The sequence below is a fragment of the Helobdella robusta genome (assembly GCF_000326865.2).
Source record: "Helobdella robusta unplaced genomic scaffold HELROscaffold_14, whole genome shotgun sequence".
In the NCBI taxonomy this organism is placed as follows: Eukaryota; Metazoa; Annelida; class Clitellata; order Rhynchobdellida; family Glossiphoniidae; genus Helobdella; species Helobdella robusta.
In genome coordinates this window covers 2,545,660-2,562,937 of record NW_008703782.1, presented here as the reverse complement: position 1 = coordinate 2,562,937, position 17,278 = coordinate 2,545,660, and the positions used below count along the sequence as shown (strand labels likewise).

The following is a 17,278-nucleotide window of genomic DNA, read 5'->3' as shown; positions in this document are numbered from 1 at the left end:
GAGTTATTCCAGGCACTTATATTTTACTTTAAAAAAAATTGAAAAATTGTACGGTTACACATTATGAAAAAAACATAAAACATATTCTCCAAGATTTGTAGGCGACCCCTTCTTGCCAATAATCATTAAACTCCAAACAAGGTCGTTACCCATAGTTTGAAAACCACTGGCATAAGACAATCTATCCATTTAACTTATATGTAGCAAAGGAAGACTGAACAATTTCATTTTGAAAGGGCCAACATTTTTTCTGTTTAATTAAGGTTTTGCGAGAAAAAAAATTTTTAAATTTAACTTTTAAAGCTTCAATAAAATAAAACGTCAGTGTAGCAACAGCAAAATTAATAAAAAAATAAATGTTATTGCAACTTTAGAATGAAAACTTACAACTGGATTTTTGAAGAAGACGAACGTCTGAACGACAACAAAAAGCAATCTACTAATGAAGACCCACCAAAATTTAGCCAACTCACATCCTGGCTTTCTCATCAGGCTCTGCTGTATCTCCAAGATGATATAAATTATGTGGCCCACTCCAAAAACTGTAGTGTCATTTATGGAAATCTTTCAAAATACAGTCTAGGTAAAAACTTAATATCACACAAACTCAATTAATTTTAAATATACGACCGCAAAAAGACACTTCTCTAAATATAAATTTTAGATGATGCTCACAAAATAAAAAAATTTTTGAAATGTTAAAAAAATATAAATTTCTGTAGATAATAAGTACTTAAACACTGAAAACATCCTGACACAGCGACAAAAATTATCTTTCAAATCTACTCTTGAGATAAGCGATATGTCCTAGATAAGAAAATTTATAGTCTCAAAAAATGTCGACGATTTATATGTTATGCAAATTGTTTTATTGCTAATCGTCCTTAAAAATTTGATTCTGCACATTGATTTTTGAACTTTCATTGACGATCCTGTACCTGATCAATTAAATCAAGTCAATCACTTTAGCCGAAACATGGTTTTAGACCAGCAAAACATTCAATCTTTGCAGTTCTAATATATAACTTCATACTACTTTATAAATTTATTTTTAAATATTTCTTTAAAAATTTAAAATGATTAAACACTATTATGCTTGTGTCAAGTTATCCACGTCAAAAAACGCTGCTCATAATTTCTATATAGCTCGAACAAAACAATTTCCACATTAATTCGATAAAATTTATATAATTATATTAATTTTATCAAACATTCAATATCTAAAACATAGAATTCAAAGAAGCAAAACATATTCCAGCACACGTTAACATTTACTTGACACTCACGCAACGTCCCAATCCGCAAGAAAAAACTCGACCCATTGTGACTAAAAATGGATCCCAGTTCGGACAGGTCAATGAAAACTTCTTCCATCTTTTCTTCCTCGCACGTTTCTTCGTCCACAGTTGGAATCTCTTCCAGCATAGAGTTGTGCCTTTGAATTGTCTCCGACATTTCATCTTCATCCTTCTCATCTGTCGGCAAGTTAGTTGTGCTGCTCCTATTTATGTTACTGCTACTGTTTAAGCGAGTTGTGCTGTTGAACTTCAACACGGCCGTTATTAACTTTTTGTTGGCATGGTTTTTTTTGGCATTAAAGCTGGTTGAATGACCAATTTTTTGTTTTCTTGTGTTCTGTTCCTGATTGGATATGTTGTACTGACTGGCCAGTTTGTTGTCCAAGTCGACATCAACGTTCAGCTCCGTGTTCGGTTTTTTAATTGAATTCTGCTCGTGTAATTTGGCTGAATTAGTGGTGGCAAAACCGTGGTTGACGTAGTGATTTCTAATTTGGCCACTCATCTCTCCTGATGATGAAGCCGTTCGGCTGTGATTTTTGCGACTACAGTCGCTGGATGGTAGTGCCAGAACTACTTGCATGTAGATGAATATCAGGGTTCCCAGAGTGTAAATGTAAAAGATGTGTATCTGCAAATGTAGTTTTTTTGATAGGTTAATTTGTGTCTTTTCAAAGAAAAAATTTGTAAAAGTTTTTTAATATTACACACAGTTATCTAAGATGAAATTCATTTTCATCCAATTCAATTTGAAACACATCTTGGCACATTTTCAAAAATATCAAATCTTAAATAAACGATAACATATCCAAGACACATTTTTTAAAGTTTCTCAAGAAAAGCCACAACATCGAATGAAACCCTGACTGACAAAACAAATTAAGACCTACCCCATTATACCAGGTCTCCAGCCATTGGTCTTGAAGAATTTCTACAAAAGGAAAGATGAATCCACATATGATGATGAGAATGGCGTATATGATGCTTAATAATCTCGCTAATCCAGAGCTGTTGGGAAGAGTAAAACGTTGCGTTCTTTAACATATATTTTAACACGACGTTATTATTATAATAATGCTAAAAAAATAATGGTAATAAAATTTTATTACTTCTCACAAGTGAATGATTCTCATTTGATTAGGACATTTTCAAGAAGCATTTTGTAAAAAAAATGATACGATTTGGTATTTCTTCAAGTGCCTTTAATCAAAGTTTGCAATTACGACGGAGTTTTATTACACTAGGATATCAATAAAATTTATTGTCGTCTCCGAACTGATCAATTTACTAATAAATTTGAAATTTAAAAACAGGTAAACTTTTACGGTGCTGAAATTGACAAAAAAAATATATATACCTATAATACAAACCAAACCTAGCAAAACTTTTGCAGAAGAATATTTGAAATACTTTTATCAAAAAAGCTAAAGTAGTATATATCGATGGTTTGTATGGATCACAATCACTTTTATATTATTATTATTCCTTAAAAAATCAGAATCTGACAAACGCAGAAACTGTTACAACATGTAAGGCAATAGTATAAAATGATAACGAAAAACAAATGACGGAGAAAAAATGTTTAAGCATAAAAAATATTGAAAATAAAATAAAATAATGGTTTAAAAAACAGATAATTAAAATAATTTATTAATTGTCTAGTTAATGACTTTGTAAGTTAGTTAAGCGGTCGATCCTTTTCTATCTTTTTTGATAAAAGAATTCTGAGGCCATATCTATGTTAATTATGAAACGCCTCACTGCAATCTTCATTTCTATAAAAAAAAGTCCAAAAAGGTTATTATACTGCCAAAACTAAAAAAAGTTTGTTCTGTTACAAGTGATGTCAAAAGCTATCGCCAGATTTCAAGCCTTTATTTCAAAGAATTAGTGGAAAAATAAGTTTTTGTCCTGGACGCTTAACTGAGACAGCAATCATAGAGGTTTATAATGATGTCTACGAGGCTATTAAAAACGATGGTGTCTTTCTGTCGGCTCTACTTGATGTCGGGGCTGCCTTTGAGACCGTTAATAACAAATTCTTTCTAGATCAACTTGCTTAGTCATAGGGTATTGGTAGAATAATTCTTGCCTGGTTCGAATCCTATTCGGCTAATAAACTGCAGACTGTATGTGTTGATGGCTCGAACTTTGTTTCCTTTTGTTGTTAAAGGATGTACCACAAGAATCAATCCTGAAACTCCTGCTTTTTGTTCTGTAAACAGCAGATATTGGACAAAGTCGTTTCTCTGTGACTGTAGCTGAAGTCTGCCCGATGATGTGGGAAATGTTATCTTATCGGACAGCGCCTCTGAGTTTAACTATATACATTGCCAATACCATTACCAATTGTAATAAACTATATCTGATGTCTTTTAGGTAATAAATCTTCTAAAAGCAAAATTTTGACAGTGATGTTAAAAGAGGATTAGGCAATTTGGAAAACATAGGTGTGAGTGTGTGTTTGATTGTATGTGTGTTCTTTGAATGTGTGTTTGTTTGTATGTATATGTGTGTATGGTTGTGTGTGTGCCTAATTTATTGCTTGACAGAAAACGATGAATCTAAATGGAAAAATCTTTCTTTTTTCGCTCAAACAATTTTTTCGTTTAAAAAATGAAAATAAAATTGTTTGACATGTTTTTTATCAAACGTTTCTTAGCATAATCATCATCAGAACTGTGATGATGAATATGATGATGAATGCTTTTGAGATCTCCACCTAACACCTGAAAAAGCCATGGTTTTGTACAAAAGAAGACAGGGATGAAACATATTGTTGAAAACCTGCAAAAAACCAGCGCCCTAGCCCAATATATGCAAAGGCCGTAGCCATGAACATGATTGATTAGTATAGCATAATAAAAATTGTTCGGAATCCATTGACAACTACAGCTGCAAAAACGCTCTAGGAAAACCACTAGCTAAGAAAAAAAAGAAAAATAATAATGACAAAAATGATGACGTGATGACAATAAAAACGATGTTGATATATTTATAATGAGAAGTGACAAAATTATAACGATAAAAAAAACAAATGGAGAAATAAAATAAGGATTATCTATATATATATATATATATATATATATATTACAACAAATAAAACACACCAAAAATTTGACCACTTCAATCTGACCACCATCTCAACTCACTGTTTACTGTCTCCTTTCTTGCCATTCCTTGGCGGAGGTTTGTTGATGGTTAGGAGCATGCTCAAGGATTGAGTCCGCGGGGGCTCGCTGATGTTGTTTTTTGTCGGAGTGCTGTTGATTGAGAAGCTGTCCATGTTTTTTCTGCTGCCAAAAATTTTGTTTCCCGACATTTTACTTTTGTTTGATTTCTTGTAGAATCCTCTCAATTGGTTGTCGTCATAAGTTTCGTTTTCGTTTTTGTTTGCTTGCTCTAGTTCCGGCTCTTGTTCGTCTTCTTGTTCATCCTGTTCTTTATTGTCTACTTGTTCTTTATCCTGTTGCTGATGCTGTTGTCTTTGCGAGATTAGCATGTTTGTGGATGAAGTTGTTGACGTGAACGATGGTGAATTGTCAGCTCTCGCGTTGATTGTTTGTGAGGGTGTGGAGGGGTGAACGTCCTTGATCCCACCTGTTTCCGTTTGTTCGTCTGGTTGAAATTGTTTGTCATGCAGGACTTCCATGTGTTTCCTCTGCTTCAGAGCTGGCAAGATGAATTCGTTGAAGATGTTAAAATTTGATCTTATTTGTAAATTCATTGTATGAACTTTTGCGGATGAATTAGTCATTGATAGAGTTTGAATTTTGAAAATTCATGTTATTCAAATTAATTTTGATGAATCATATTTCAAAAAGTCAAAAAACATTTAACTGCAAAATTTTAAACTCAAATAATTTTAATAATTTTAATAAGATAAAGGACACAAAACTGAAAATAAATTAAAAGATATAATGACAGCACAACTGAATAATAAAACTTAATATTCATTTACTGTAGCTCAAATAACCTAAGCAGAAACCAACGTGAAATGAAATATTTTACTTGGAACCAACTTTAATACGATGAATCTTCAAAATCGGTGGGAAAATAATTTTCACTAAATGTTTCAAGAAATGACGAAATAATGATTGAACTTGTATAAGATAGTATCGCGTACTTAAATGCTTCAATCAAAACGACTTAGTTTAAATGCTCTCAATTGTTCGTCAAGTACAACAGGTTGTTCAATCTCTAAACGATCCGTCTTTTTTTATACAAAGTTTTTAGAACGTTTAATCATATCATCCATTTTTAGTTAAAAATAATTTTTATATAATTTTTCACATTTCATGCTGTGTGACACAGTGGTTAGGTTATTTCTACGAATATATTCCTCTAGTCAGTGCTACGAGTATGATTTTTTTTTAGGACTTCTTACTAACAGTTTTACATCAAATCTGTAAATTTTAACGAATGCTACTTTTACTACTAAAAGTACTGCCAACGTTACTATTAGCATCGATTTGCTTTAAAGAAAAGGAGGCTTAAAATTGGACAAGAAAAGAAGTATTTGGATTTAAAACTCATCCTATAAAAAAGTTAATGTAAAAAAATAAATAACTCATAATTATAACGTTAATATAAAATTCTACTTTATGACAATATTTTGAATTGAAATTAATTGAATAGAAGTTCATTAATAAAATAGGTTAAACTGATTAAAATGAAACAAACCGTACTCTTTTAAATTTGTCTACGAACAAATGATCAAAATATAACACGAATAACTCTTTAATATATCAAGAATCCAACTCTATTCACCTCTAGAATATAACACATTTATGGCATAGTATAATATAACATTTAACGTATCAGACATATGAGAAGGTATGTAGCAGGTTATTTTATCAAACAATTTTGCAAAATGTAGGTTAGGTCAACAAACACACCAACACGTAAATTTAATGCCTTATTAATAATTGTTCGGTGATATTTATAATCTCTTAATATTCATTCAGGTCAGATCATGATCGTGTGTATTTATGTATAAAATAAATTTTCTATCAGATTTAAATTTATTTATTTATAATAAAATTATTATAAATTGATAAAATTTTGATTTATTGAAAATTCGGCAGAAATTCATCTTCAGAGTTATAAAATGTTTTTTCAAGTGTTAACTTCAATGAAGGAACACTTGATGGAGAGTGCATGTTTCTCGAGTGTTTGCGTCACATTGCGTGGATTTGAAACGTAAATAACGAATTAATAAATAAATAAACATAATGAAATAAATAGATAAATTTTGCTCGTGACTCTGTGAAGTGTAGGTGTTATATGGTTAGCTATCTCCGACTTTGAAGGGGGTGGAAGAAAATCCGGACGGGGGGCAAATACCCCAAAAAACTTTAATAGGGCTCCATTTGCTATAAAAAAAACTTTCCTTTTTATGCAGCATTTTGCTTAGTTTTTTTCCCAATTCTCTATTTAAAACAATGCATTTTATATATTCGGATAAGTTGTTTTATCAATAAACTTTCAATATATTTATTACTAAATGTTGGCTAAACTTAACATGTATGTTGAAAGCGGGCATCCGTAAAAATAGAACAATGTGTTTCTCTCTTTATTTTACAATTTGTGGTGGGATGATCCTGACGGAACACTTTTTAGACTTATGCTGTCAATAAATTTATACATTGAAATGTATTAAACAGAAGATTTGATGAATTATGTTAAATAGTTTACCCTTTTTTATTATTTAAAACATTTTTAAATTTTTTTTCTTACAAATTCTTGCAATCTCAATGTTTCATATTTTTTAGCAACATTTTTCTGTTAAACTTTACCCTATCATTCATCCGCCGCCAATATATTCAAATTAATTTCAATTGTTATGAATTATTCATAAATTTTTAATTATTTTATTTATTCTGAAGTGTCGATTTGGTATTGTAAAAGTGGATAAAATAGTGAAAGTTGGCTCTAAAGTTGGTCGTTCAATCCTACATCATATTCGTTGAATCGAATTTTTAAAGAAGCCATGATAAAAATTTGACGAATAATAAATAACTCCTGTTCATATTGTAAAGGTCTGCATGTATATTTCAAAACAATTTTTAGTGATTTTCAATAGTTTATAGTACAAGATGTAATTCAATCATAGTAATGAGGTGTATACATGAATGTTGTGTGTTTGTCAAGGGTCCAATTTGAAAGCACAATTAAAGGTTTAAAAAATCACTTTAAACATATCATATTATTTTACTGTAATCAATTGATACGTGACAATTAAAAAAATCAGGTAGTCTTCAACATTTGCAGTGGTGGGTCTAGAAAAGGTTGACAGTGGACCAAAATAAGAAAAAAAGTTAAAATTTTGAAAATTTGACGAGCTAGCCAAGAAATTAAGCAAATGTTTGCTAGGGCCTCTCCCGATTTCCTCTAGATCCATCACAGAACATTCGTCATCGTGCTACAGATCATCAGCCTAGTTCTCACAGCAAAGTTTGTCTTTCAGACGCGTCACACATTGCTCGCTCGTGCTAATGAATACCAATGCATTAGAGTCAGTGCAAACAAGCAAACAAACACCGTTACGTATAACATCTTTAAAAGGTTATGTCACAGTCCATTCAAGCAAATGTGTATTTATGTAATATTTGTCGTCAATAAGGCAGGCTTAGTTCGACGCCTAATTTTTGCATGATGCCGTGTCAGCGAAGTACAGTCACTGCAGTTCATTTAAATTTAATTTTATAAATAAATAATAATTAAATTAATAATTCTGTCACCGGTGCGTTTGTTACTTTTTTAAATAAATAAATTTTATATTCGGATTTTTGTTGTTGTTTTTTGAAGCAGCCTAATTTTTTTCATCGATACAATTTATTTAAGAAAAAATTTATGAGAAAAAAAAATGTTTAATTCAGTTTTTTCAATTTTCTCCCAAAACTAATTATTCTTTATGTATCATTTTATTTAAATATAATCATGTACCTATAATGTATCATTTGAATGTTTTGTGATAAAAATTGGTTTTCAAACCTAATATGCTTTAGTAATAAGTTCATTCAACGAACAAACATTAGATTAACTAAACATTTATAACGTTTAAATGCTTTTCAATAGTATAATAAATAATTTATTCAATCGTAAATAAGTTTTCTCGAATTTTGTATGACAAAAATCGCTTTGAACGAACCTTAGCTGCTGTCTTTTCGGTCAAATCCAGATTTAAAAAACAAAATAAAACAAAACTTATGCACAAATAATTGACATCCAACAATTAAGCCAGTTATATAATTATTCGATCAACTACTCCAAATATATACTTTAGTATATTTTTCTCAATTAAGAAACGCTTTTAAAATATTTCAATAACCTTTTTAGAGTTTATCGTCGCATATTTATAACAGCACATGTCAATATAATAGCTACAAAACTATACACACACAAACACATACATATAAATTCATATTTAAATGTTTATAAACACACATACAGACATGCATTCACACATAAGCATAAACATATATACAAATAGATCGTTAAAACATTATTAACAAGTTTAAATTTTTTCATAGGAGCACCTGAGATCTGCTTTAACACTTGAAAGTCAATTGAGATTAGGCAGATTATAATCGGTGCCACGGTGTTAACTTTAACCTAACTTCACTTAACAAGCTCTTTTCTCTACAAACGTCACGTTCATATATTGATTTATTCAATTTATTTTTTAGGCAATAAATCGCAAAAATAAATAAACATAGCGTATGTACGTCTGTGTATGTGTGCTTTTGTTTGTGGTATGTGTTGTGTATGTGTGCGTGCGTGTGTGTAAAGATTGCTTGTTTGCAGGTGGTTATTTTATTTACGTTAACAGAGACGTTATTAATTACAAAATTTGACTGGTTGCGGTTTTACTTGTATAAATATAAGGGTCGCTGTACTGAAATTAGTGAAAATGAATTTTGATTGTTGAGACATTTTCTTGGATTTATCAAAAAATAATTCGTTTATTATTAATTAAAATTGTTCGTTTGTTATTAATTAAAATTAAAGTTGTTAAAAAACAATATGTTTATCGTGCTTAAGCTGTATATTGTTGGTTGATAATACGCCACAAGAAATATTAAAATTATTTATTTTTATGACGTCATAATGACGTAGGCTGCTGCTTGAAGAGAAAAATTCCATCGCTCGCGCCGAGCCACCTACATTCTTGGAATCCGTCAAACATCTCGTGCCAAAGGTCATGTATATCGTATATTAAATGACATTCCTTTTAAAAGTTTAGCTATTAAAAGTCAAAAAAATACTAATTTTAAATTTATCGGCTCACACCTGTTTACATAAAGTTCATAAATCTTCATTAATTTATTCTTTGTTCGCTGCTAAAACTTCGCGAAGCACATAATGTTTGAGATAAGTGTGTTAATTAATAAATTCTTTTCAATGAGCAAAAAACTTTTATTGCAATTTGATAATGATAAAGTTTCAATTAATGATAATCTATTGATAAAAGTAATAGTTTTGATAATGTTAATGTTTATAGAATCTGAAAGTCAACTTATTTCATGAATTGGTTGTTTCAACTTTTGTAGAAAATGATGTGCTAGAGCATTTTATAATCACACAGTTCACTTTTAGTGCTGTTACTTACGACGCTCATGGTTGCCATGTAGTACTGGCTTTGTTTGTTTTGTGTCCATTTAATTTTAAATTTTTAAAATGAATAAGTTGTAAAATTATTTATTTTAGTTTATTCATTTTTGTAGCATTTTATTATTATTTATAATTATTTTTTTATTATTAAAATAATGTCGTTATTGGATGAAGATAGCGACGAACCTTACCAACCTACTGAAGAAGGTAGTTTTTTCTTCTAATTTATGACAAGAAGACAAGTTAATTAAATAAAAAATAGTTGAATAAAATTTTTTATAATATAATTTAATTTTATTAAAAATTCATGTATAATTATTGCTTCAAGTTTATTTTATTATGTGAACATTATATTTAATTTTTATACATAATAGAAGTTATAAATCTTTATTATAATAATAATTTTGTAATTATTTTCTTCTTTTATTGCAAGAAATCTTAGAGTATGCAAAGTTCATTGGCATCAACCCAGATAGCGAGCCAGAGTTGTTGTACATTGCAAGGGAGGGTATCATTGCCCCTTTACCCCAACATTGGGAGCCCTGGTGTGTCCAAACCTTGATTGTCAATCAATTTTTTATTTGCATAAATTATTATTTATAATTATGTTATAATTATAATGAATATATTATAAAATAATATTTATAAAATTATAATATAAGCCAGGATGACAAGGGAGCCATATATTACTTCAACTTTCAAACGGGGCAGAGCATCTGGGACCATCCTTGTGATGAACAATTTAAGAAGATCGTGATCAGGGAGAGGAAAAAATTACTTCAAAGTATTTCTTGATGACAATCATGATGATGATGATGGTGGTGACGTAAACGAAAAATTCACAAATGCTGTGTCATCAGTGAGAGTAAGAAATGACATTTCTTCAAGAAATTGTTTCTTGTCGAAAATGATGATGATGATGATGGTGATAGTAACGTGGCCAAACAATTCAAGAAATTTACACAGAAGAGAAAGAGAGAGAGAAAAAAGAAAGAGAAAAAAATTTACTCAAAATATTTTTTATGTTCTGTCTTGAATATTTCTCAGAAGTACCAGCAGAAAACGTACAGCGCATTTAAATACGCGTGAATCAGAAATGAATCTCTTTGTATTTAAACCCGGTCATTGAAATATCTCTGCCAGGCATCTTAACCACTTTACCACTCTGCTGATGATTGTAATAATAGTGATGATGACTCTGATGGTGATGTTAGTGAAAAAATTATCTCATCAATTTTATTTATTTTTTTTCAAGTGCTAACTTTTTTTAACCTTCAGAAAAAATTGGCGCTGTTGAAAAAAAGGTTATTTTCGATATAACATGTTTTCGTTTCGTGTTCGAATAGATACTGTTCAATTGTTACTTAGTTAATAACGTAACGGTCATCAAGTATATTTTTTCTTTTTTTGTTGAAAATTTTATAAATTTAAAAATTTTTTTTCCAAATTTATTTCCAGCCAAGCACCACAAATCAGGATATAGAAATTCCGAAGTTGAATCTAAAGAAGGCTTTGTCAACAACACTGAACTCCACAATGGTCGTCATTCGTATTGATATATTTTTTAATATCCTAATTTTCTATTTCAAAATATGAACTCTTATCTCACTTATTAATTATTCACAATCAATATTTACGTCATCATTAATTATATTTCTATTTAATTATCATTTGATTATTTCATTAAATTATATTTTGTTATCATTAATTCTGTAATACCTTATTATCGCTTTATATTTCTAGGGGTCCACCCAACAACAGCCATCGACCGGAATGTTAGGCGAGGCGATTAGGCGGGATGACAAATCAGGCCTTCGGCTGTCTACTGATGCCTCCATGAAAATGTCTGCTGAGAACTATCTAAAGGGAACCATTGATGTTAGTTTTATTGGTGTGATCTATGTCTACGTGGTGCTGATGTTTTTCGTGATGTTAATTAACGTTGGATGGTTAGATGGCGTACTGGTTATGTCTCCTGCTCCTGCTGATGCAGTTCTCGGGTTCGAATTCAAGCATTTTCCTACTTATCACATACAGTGCGTGTGATGCGTGGATTTACGCCTATTTACACGCGCCGTGTGTAAATGTATATCGATGATGATTCTACAAATCATAAATTAATAATTCTATTACAATAGTAATTACGAAATAATTTTAACAAATTAAAATTAATATTAATAATAATAGCATTTTCGGTGATTATGGTACTATTGATGTTGAAGTTTTTGCAGATGTTTTCGACATCAACAACAACACAACCACAACACAACCACAACAACAACAACACAGCAACAACACAACCACAACACAACCACAACAACCAAACAACAACACATTTACGCAGTCTTTCTTACTCGGATCTCACAGTTCCATGAAATCCAGCTCACTGAACTTCAGTGGCAGCCGCGTGAGTCTCGGTGGGGCCAGTATCAATTCCTTCAAGAGATTTGATTCCGAAGTTTGTTTCCGTTTCTTCTTCTTCTACTTCTTTTTTTTCTTCTTCTTCTTCTACTTCTTCTTCTACTTCTTCTTCTTCTTTTTCTTCTTCTTCTTTTATTTCTTATTCTTCTTCTTATTATTATTATTGTTAGTAGTAGTAGTAGTAGCAGTAGTAGTAGTTATAATGCTGCTTTATTTATTTGATAATTTATTTGCTGATATAAATAACAATGACAGTTATACCGATTACAATAATGGTGATGGTGATGCTAACGATGATGATGGCAAATATAATCATGCACCACGTATCATCATTGATATCATCATTACATCACGATAAACCTCCAACACAGGATGAGGTGGACCTGAAAGAAAAATTTTCACTGAAAATGAAAAAGTTCAGACAATCGTCCGTCGGTTTCGAATACGAGGTTTCGGTTTTGGTTTTAGTTTCAGTTTCATTTTTCTTATTTGTCTCTTATTTTTATGCAGTTTTGACGAGCGCACGGCTGCTCGAATATTATACAATTCATTATTTTTTAAAATCTTTTTATACAATAATTCCCCCACATCCACAGTCAGGCCTTAGTGAGGTTGACAAAAAATCGACAGAAACTGAAGACGACGACGACGACGACGATGTGGATGGTGCTGACGAAGACGACAAGATGGTAGTTCTACAATATTTGTCCTTGTTCTATAATCAGAGTAATGAAATTGGAGTCAGAGATTTTTGGCGGAGTCGGATCAAAGATTTTTTTTGACTCCCACACACCCAGTACAAACCAAACATACACAGATGCCGACAAGACATTTTTGGCCCTTAAATAAATTAGATTTAGAACAAGCTCGATTTTTTTTTGCCCCATTCTAGTGTTTTAAAAAATCCGCCTTTGTTAATAATTGTCTATTGAGGTTTACTTCCGCAGAAATGAATTTAGCGTATGTTTTTGTTAATTTGTTCATTTTACACATAAACAAATAGAGCTTGAATGACGATGAAAATAAAATTATACGGCAAAAATCTTCATCCGCAACTTTTACGAAAATAATCAAAAATCTTGGATTGGTTGATAGTTGTCCTCTTCTCCTCCATAATTAATACAACAAAATTTCAGTTTCATTTTAATAATTTCTACAAGTTTTGTTTTAAACTGAAAGTAAATGACAAATTTCATAATAAATATCGTTGTATTTTAACTGTGTGTATGTGTGTGTGTTTATTTGTGTGTGAGTGTGTATGGGGATGTTTGCGCATATGTTTGTTAATTTACTTGCAATTTTTGTACATTTTTTGAAGAATTTAATTGATGAAGTGCTGTCTGCTCGTGTTGAAGGGCTGCTGACACCTATTGGAACTTTTAGAGGGGTGGGTCGTGAGTTTGTTCATTGTTTATTGGTTAGCTGGTTAGTTGATTGATAGCCTGTTTGATTCTCTGATTGGCTGTTTGAATTGTAGATATTTTTCAATTTGTTGGTTGGTTGATTGGTTGGTTGGTTGGTTGGTTAGATAGTTGGTTGGCTTCAATTTGTTGATTTAGTTGATAAATTCATTTTTTGTAGGTTGATTCATTTTCAAATTGTTTTTTTGGATTTTCGATAATCCAATATAAACAATGTACGATTATTGATTTTTGATAAATTCAATTGTTCATTCATTCATTTATTCATTCATTCATTTTGAAGGACTATGAGCCATCGTCATCAAACGATGCCAACAAAATGTTGAACAAGATGAAAACCGCAGACGATAATGACACTGCTCGAGTCAACAAACCAACAACACAAAACGTTAAAATAAACGAGCAACAACAACAATCGCGACAACAACAACAACAATCGCAACAACAACAACAGCAATCGCAACAACAACAACATTTGCAACAACAACATTTGCAACAACAACAACAACAATTGTCATATGCCGAAAAGTTGCTTTCAGCGTCAGAAGAAAGAAAAAAATTAGCCGGAAAAACTTTTAATTCCTTTGAAATGTTGTTATGATGTTGCTGTTGTTGTTGTTTTGTTGTTGCGATCATCACCATCATATCGTCATCATCATGTAATCATCATCATCATCATGTAATCATCATCATCGCGTAATCATCATCATCATCACCATCATCATCATGTAATCATCACCCTCTTCATCATGTAATCATCATCATCATCGCGTAATCATTATCATCATCAGGCTCCCGTCATCAGCCGATGCCTCGAAGATCGTCCCACCAGGCAGTGTCCACTCGCTGCTGGACGGCCTAGGCAGTATGACCCTTGATGACGACATCTTCGAAACAATGAAGGATGTTGGTTTTCATGATGATGATGATGATGGTGGTGGTGGTGATGATGATGATGAATGTTGATGAATGTTGATGATGATGATGGATGTTGATGAATGTTGATGATGATGATGATGATGGTGAGGATGATGTTGATGATATAGATTGTAATGATAGTGATGTTGATGTTGATGATGAAATGGATGGTGATAATGATACGAACGTTGATGATTGTGATTCAACAGATAAATATTGATTGCAAATTATTATATAATGAAGTTATTAAATTATTAAACCCAACATAACGTGCAAGTGCTATAGTTCAACTCTTACAGTTTTCATAATAAATATAAATAGCGTTTGGCGTCATCATTTATATTATGACGTCATAAACATATGTTTATCTCATATCTCAACACTGTCTCATCGTGTCAGCATAGATAGAATAAATTGTTGAATGAATAAAAATAAAATAAAAAAAAAATAATGAATCATCACTCAGGAACGTATGTTAAGGCGAGATGGGTTGAAACGCGCACCTCTTAGCAAGCAGACCACTTCTAATGATGATGATGGTGATGGTGCTGAAGATGATGATAACAGTAAAGATGACGATGCTGTTGATGATGATGATAACTTGAAAGATAAAAATAACTCAAGTATTGATAATAATAATAATCCCAGTAACACGAAACCGTCAAACGAAAAGTTAACTTCCGACAAAGGGAACACAGCAAACAACATCATCAGAACTGACCACGACAACGCAAATGACAGCGCTACGAAAATACTAAAAACGGACGGCATTTTCGACGATGACGTCATCGCGAAGGGACGAGCGAAAGTTCTAGAAGAGAGAAGAGAGAAATTTGAGAGTGAAACTCAGGACATGCTGGAAGAGATGGAGCGATTGCATGCCTACAGGATGGAGCAACTGAGGCAAGATTCCATGGATAAACATGAGAAGGTCTTTGATTGGTTGGATGGTTGGCTCTAGTTGGTTGTGATTGGTTGAATAATTGATTGGTTGGTTGATTGTGATTGGTTTATTAGCTGATTAGTGATTAGTTGGTTGATTGGTTGTGGTTGGTTGATTGGTTGTGATTGGTTTGGTTGATTGGTTATGGTTAGTTGATTGGTTGTGGTTGGTTGATATGTTATGGTCGGTTGATTGGTTGTGATTAGTTGATTAGCTGATTGGTTGGTTGATTGGTGGTGATTAGTTGATTAGCTGATTGGTTGATTGATTAGCTGATTGGTTGGTTGATTGACTGGTGTACCTATGGTTCGGAAAGGACAGGGTCTACTACACCATGGCTTCTACAAAAAGGGCCATCCACAATAACATCTAAACTACTACGATTTTTTACGAAGCTTATTTGTATCTTATAATAATACTCACGGTGCTAATTTTTCCTGCGTTTTCACTGAAAATTTTAATTAAAAACATTGCTTTTAATTGAAAACATTGTAGAAAAAAACTTTTTTAATATGGAATAATCAAATAAAAAATTAACCAGGTCCTCCAAACCCCTTAAAACGGACTAACAAATGCACACACACACACACACACACATACACAAACAGGCAGACAGACAGACACCAACAGACATACACACACATACATACATACACATACTAGGAATTGAAGGATCTCCAGGAAGAGCTGGATAAAAGACACAAGTTGGAGATGTTGCAGATGAGGGAAGAGGCAGATGAGAAAAAGAAGATGGTGATGAAGGTGTTGGAGGAGGAGGAGGAAGTATTGAAGGTGACGATGACGATGATCATGATGATGATAATGATGATGGTGATGATGATGAGGCTGACGATCATGATCATCATTATAACGCCATTAAAATGACGTCATCATTACATCGTAATAAACAGAGATCTTTAAATGATAAGAAACGATTGATGATGGAAACGAACAATGATGAACTCACTCAGATGAAGAGCAGGCATGCTGATGATGTCAGGAGGCTTCAATTAGAATACAATAAATTGGTTGGCTGCTGTTGCTGCTACTACTGATAATGATTATGATGGTGACGATGATGATGGTGGTGATGATGATGATGACGATGGTGTCAATGATGATGTTCATGATGGTTTCATGTAAGCACGCAGAAGTGTTATTTTTAAAAAATTGATGCGTGTTTCCAAGTGTTGGCATGCGTTTATTTGCTTGTGGGCTTTTGTTTCAAAGCGAGAGTTCAAGTATATGGACTAAGGGTAAAGGATATTTCATTATGCCTTTATTGATTAACGATGGTGATGATGATGATAGTGATGGCGATGATGATGATGGTGATGGCGATGATGATGATGGTGGTGATGTTGATTGGTATTATGATAATGATGGCAATGATGAGGATGATGTTATTTGACAAGATGGATGACAAGTTGCAACAGATGAATGAAGAGATGGAGAGAAAGTTGAAGCTTAACGAAGAAGAGTGGAATGAAAAAATATCGCGAAATGTAGGTACATTGAAAGAATGAGTAGATGAATGAATGAATGATTTAATGAATGAATGAATGAACGAACGAATGAATGAACGAACGAACGAATGAATAAACGAATGAAAGAATGAAGGAATGAACAGAACAGATGAACGAATGAGTTAATGAATTAAT

General features: G+C 32.0%; 2 protein-coding genes across 2 annotated transcripts; one reads left to right on the top strand and one right to left on the bottom strand.

Annotated features, from left to right (window-relative positions):
* Window positions 1-1,191: 1,191 nt before the first annotated feature.
* On the bottom strand, window positions 1,192-5,025 carry HELRODRAFT_168920 (hypothetical protein; the record flags this gene model as incomplete). Its single annotated transcript, XM_009014764.1, has 3 exons — window positions 1,192-1,929; window positions 2,189-2,306; window positions 4,451-5,025. 3 exons carry the CDS (start codon window positions 5,023-5,025, stop codon window positions 1,192-1,194), a joined length of 1,431 nt encoding a protein of 476 aa, XP_009013012.1.
* Window positions 5,026-10,069: 5,044 nt separating this feature from the next.
* Window positions 10,070-10,709, top strand: HELRODRAFT_74209 (hypothetical protein; the record flags this gene model as incomplete). The annotated part of the gene is made up of 3 exons (XM_009014763.1): window positions 10,070-10,121; window positions 10,348-10,459; window positions 10,577-10,709. 3 exons carry the CDS (start codon window positions 10,070-10,072, stop codon window positions 10,707-10,709), a joined length of 297 nt encoding a protein of 98 aa, XP_009013011.1.
* Window positions 10,710-17,278: the final 6,569 nt, after the last annotated feature.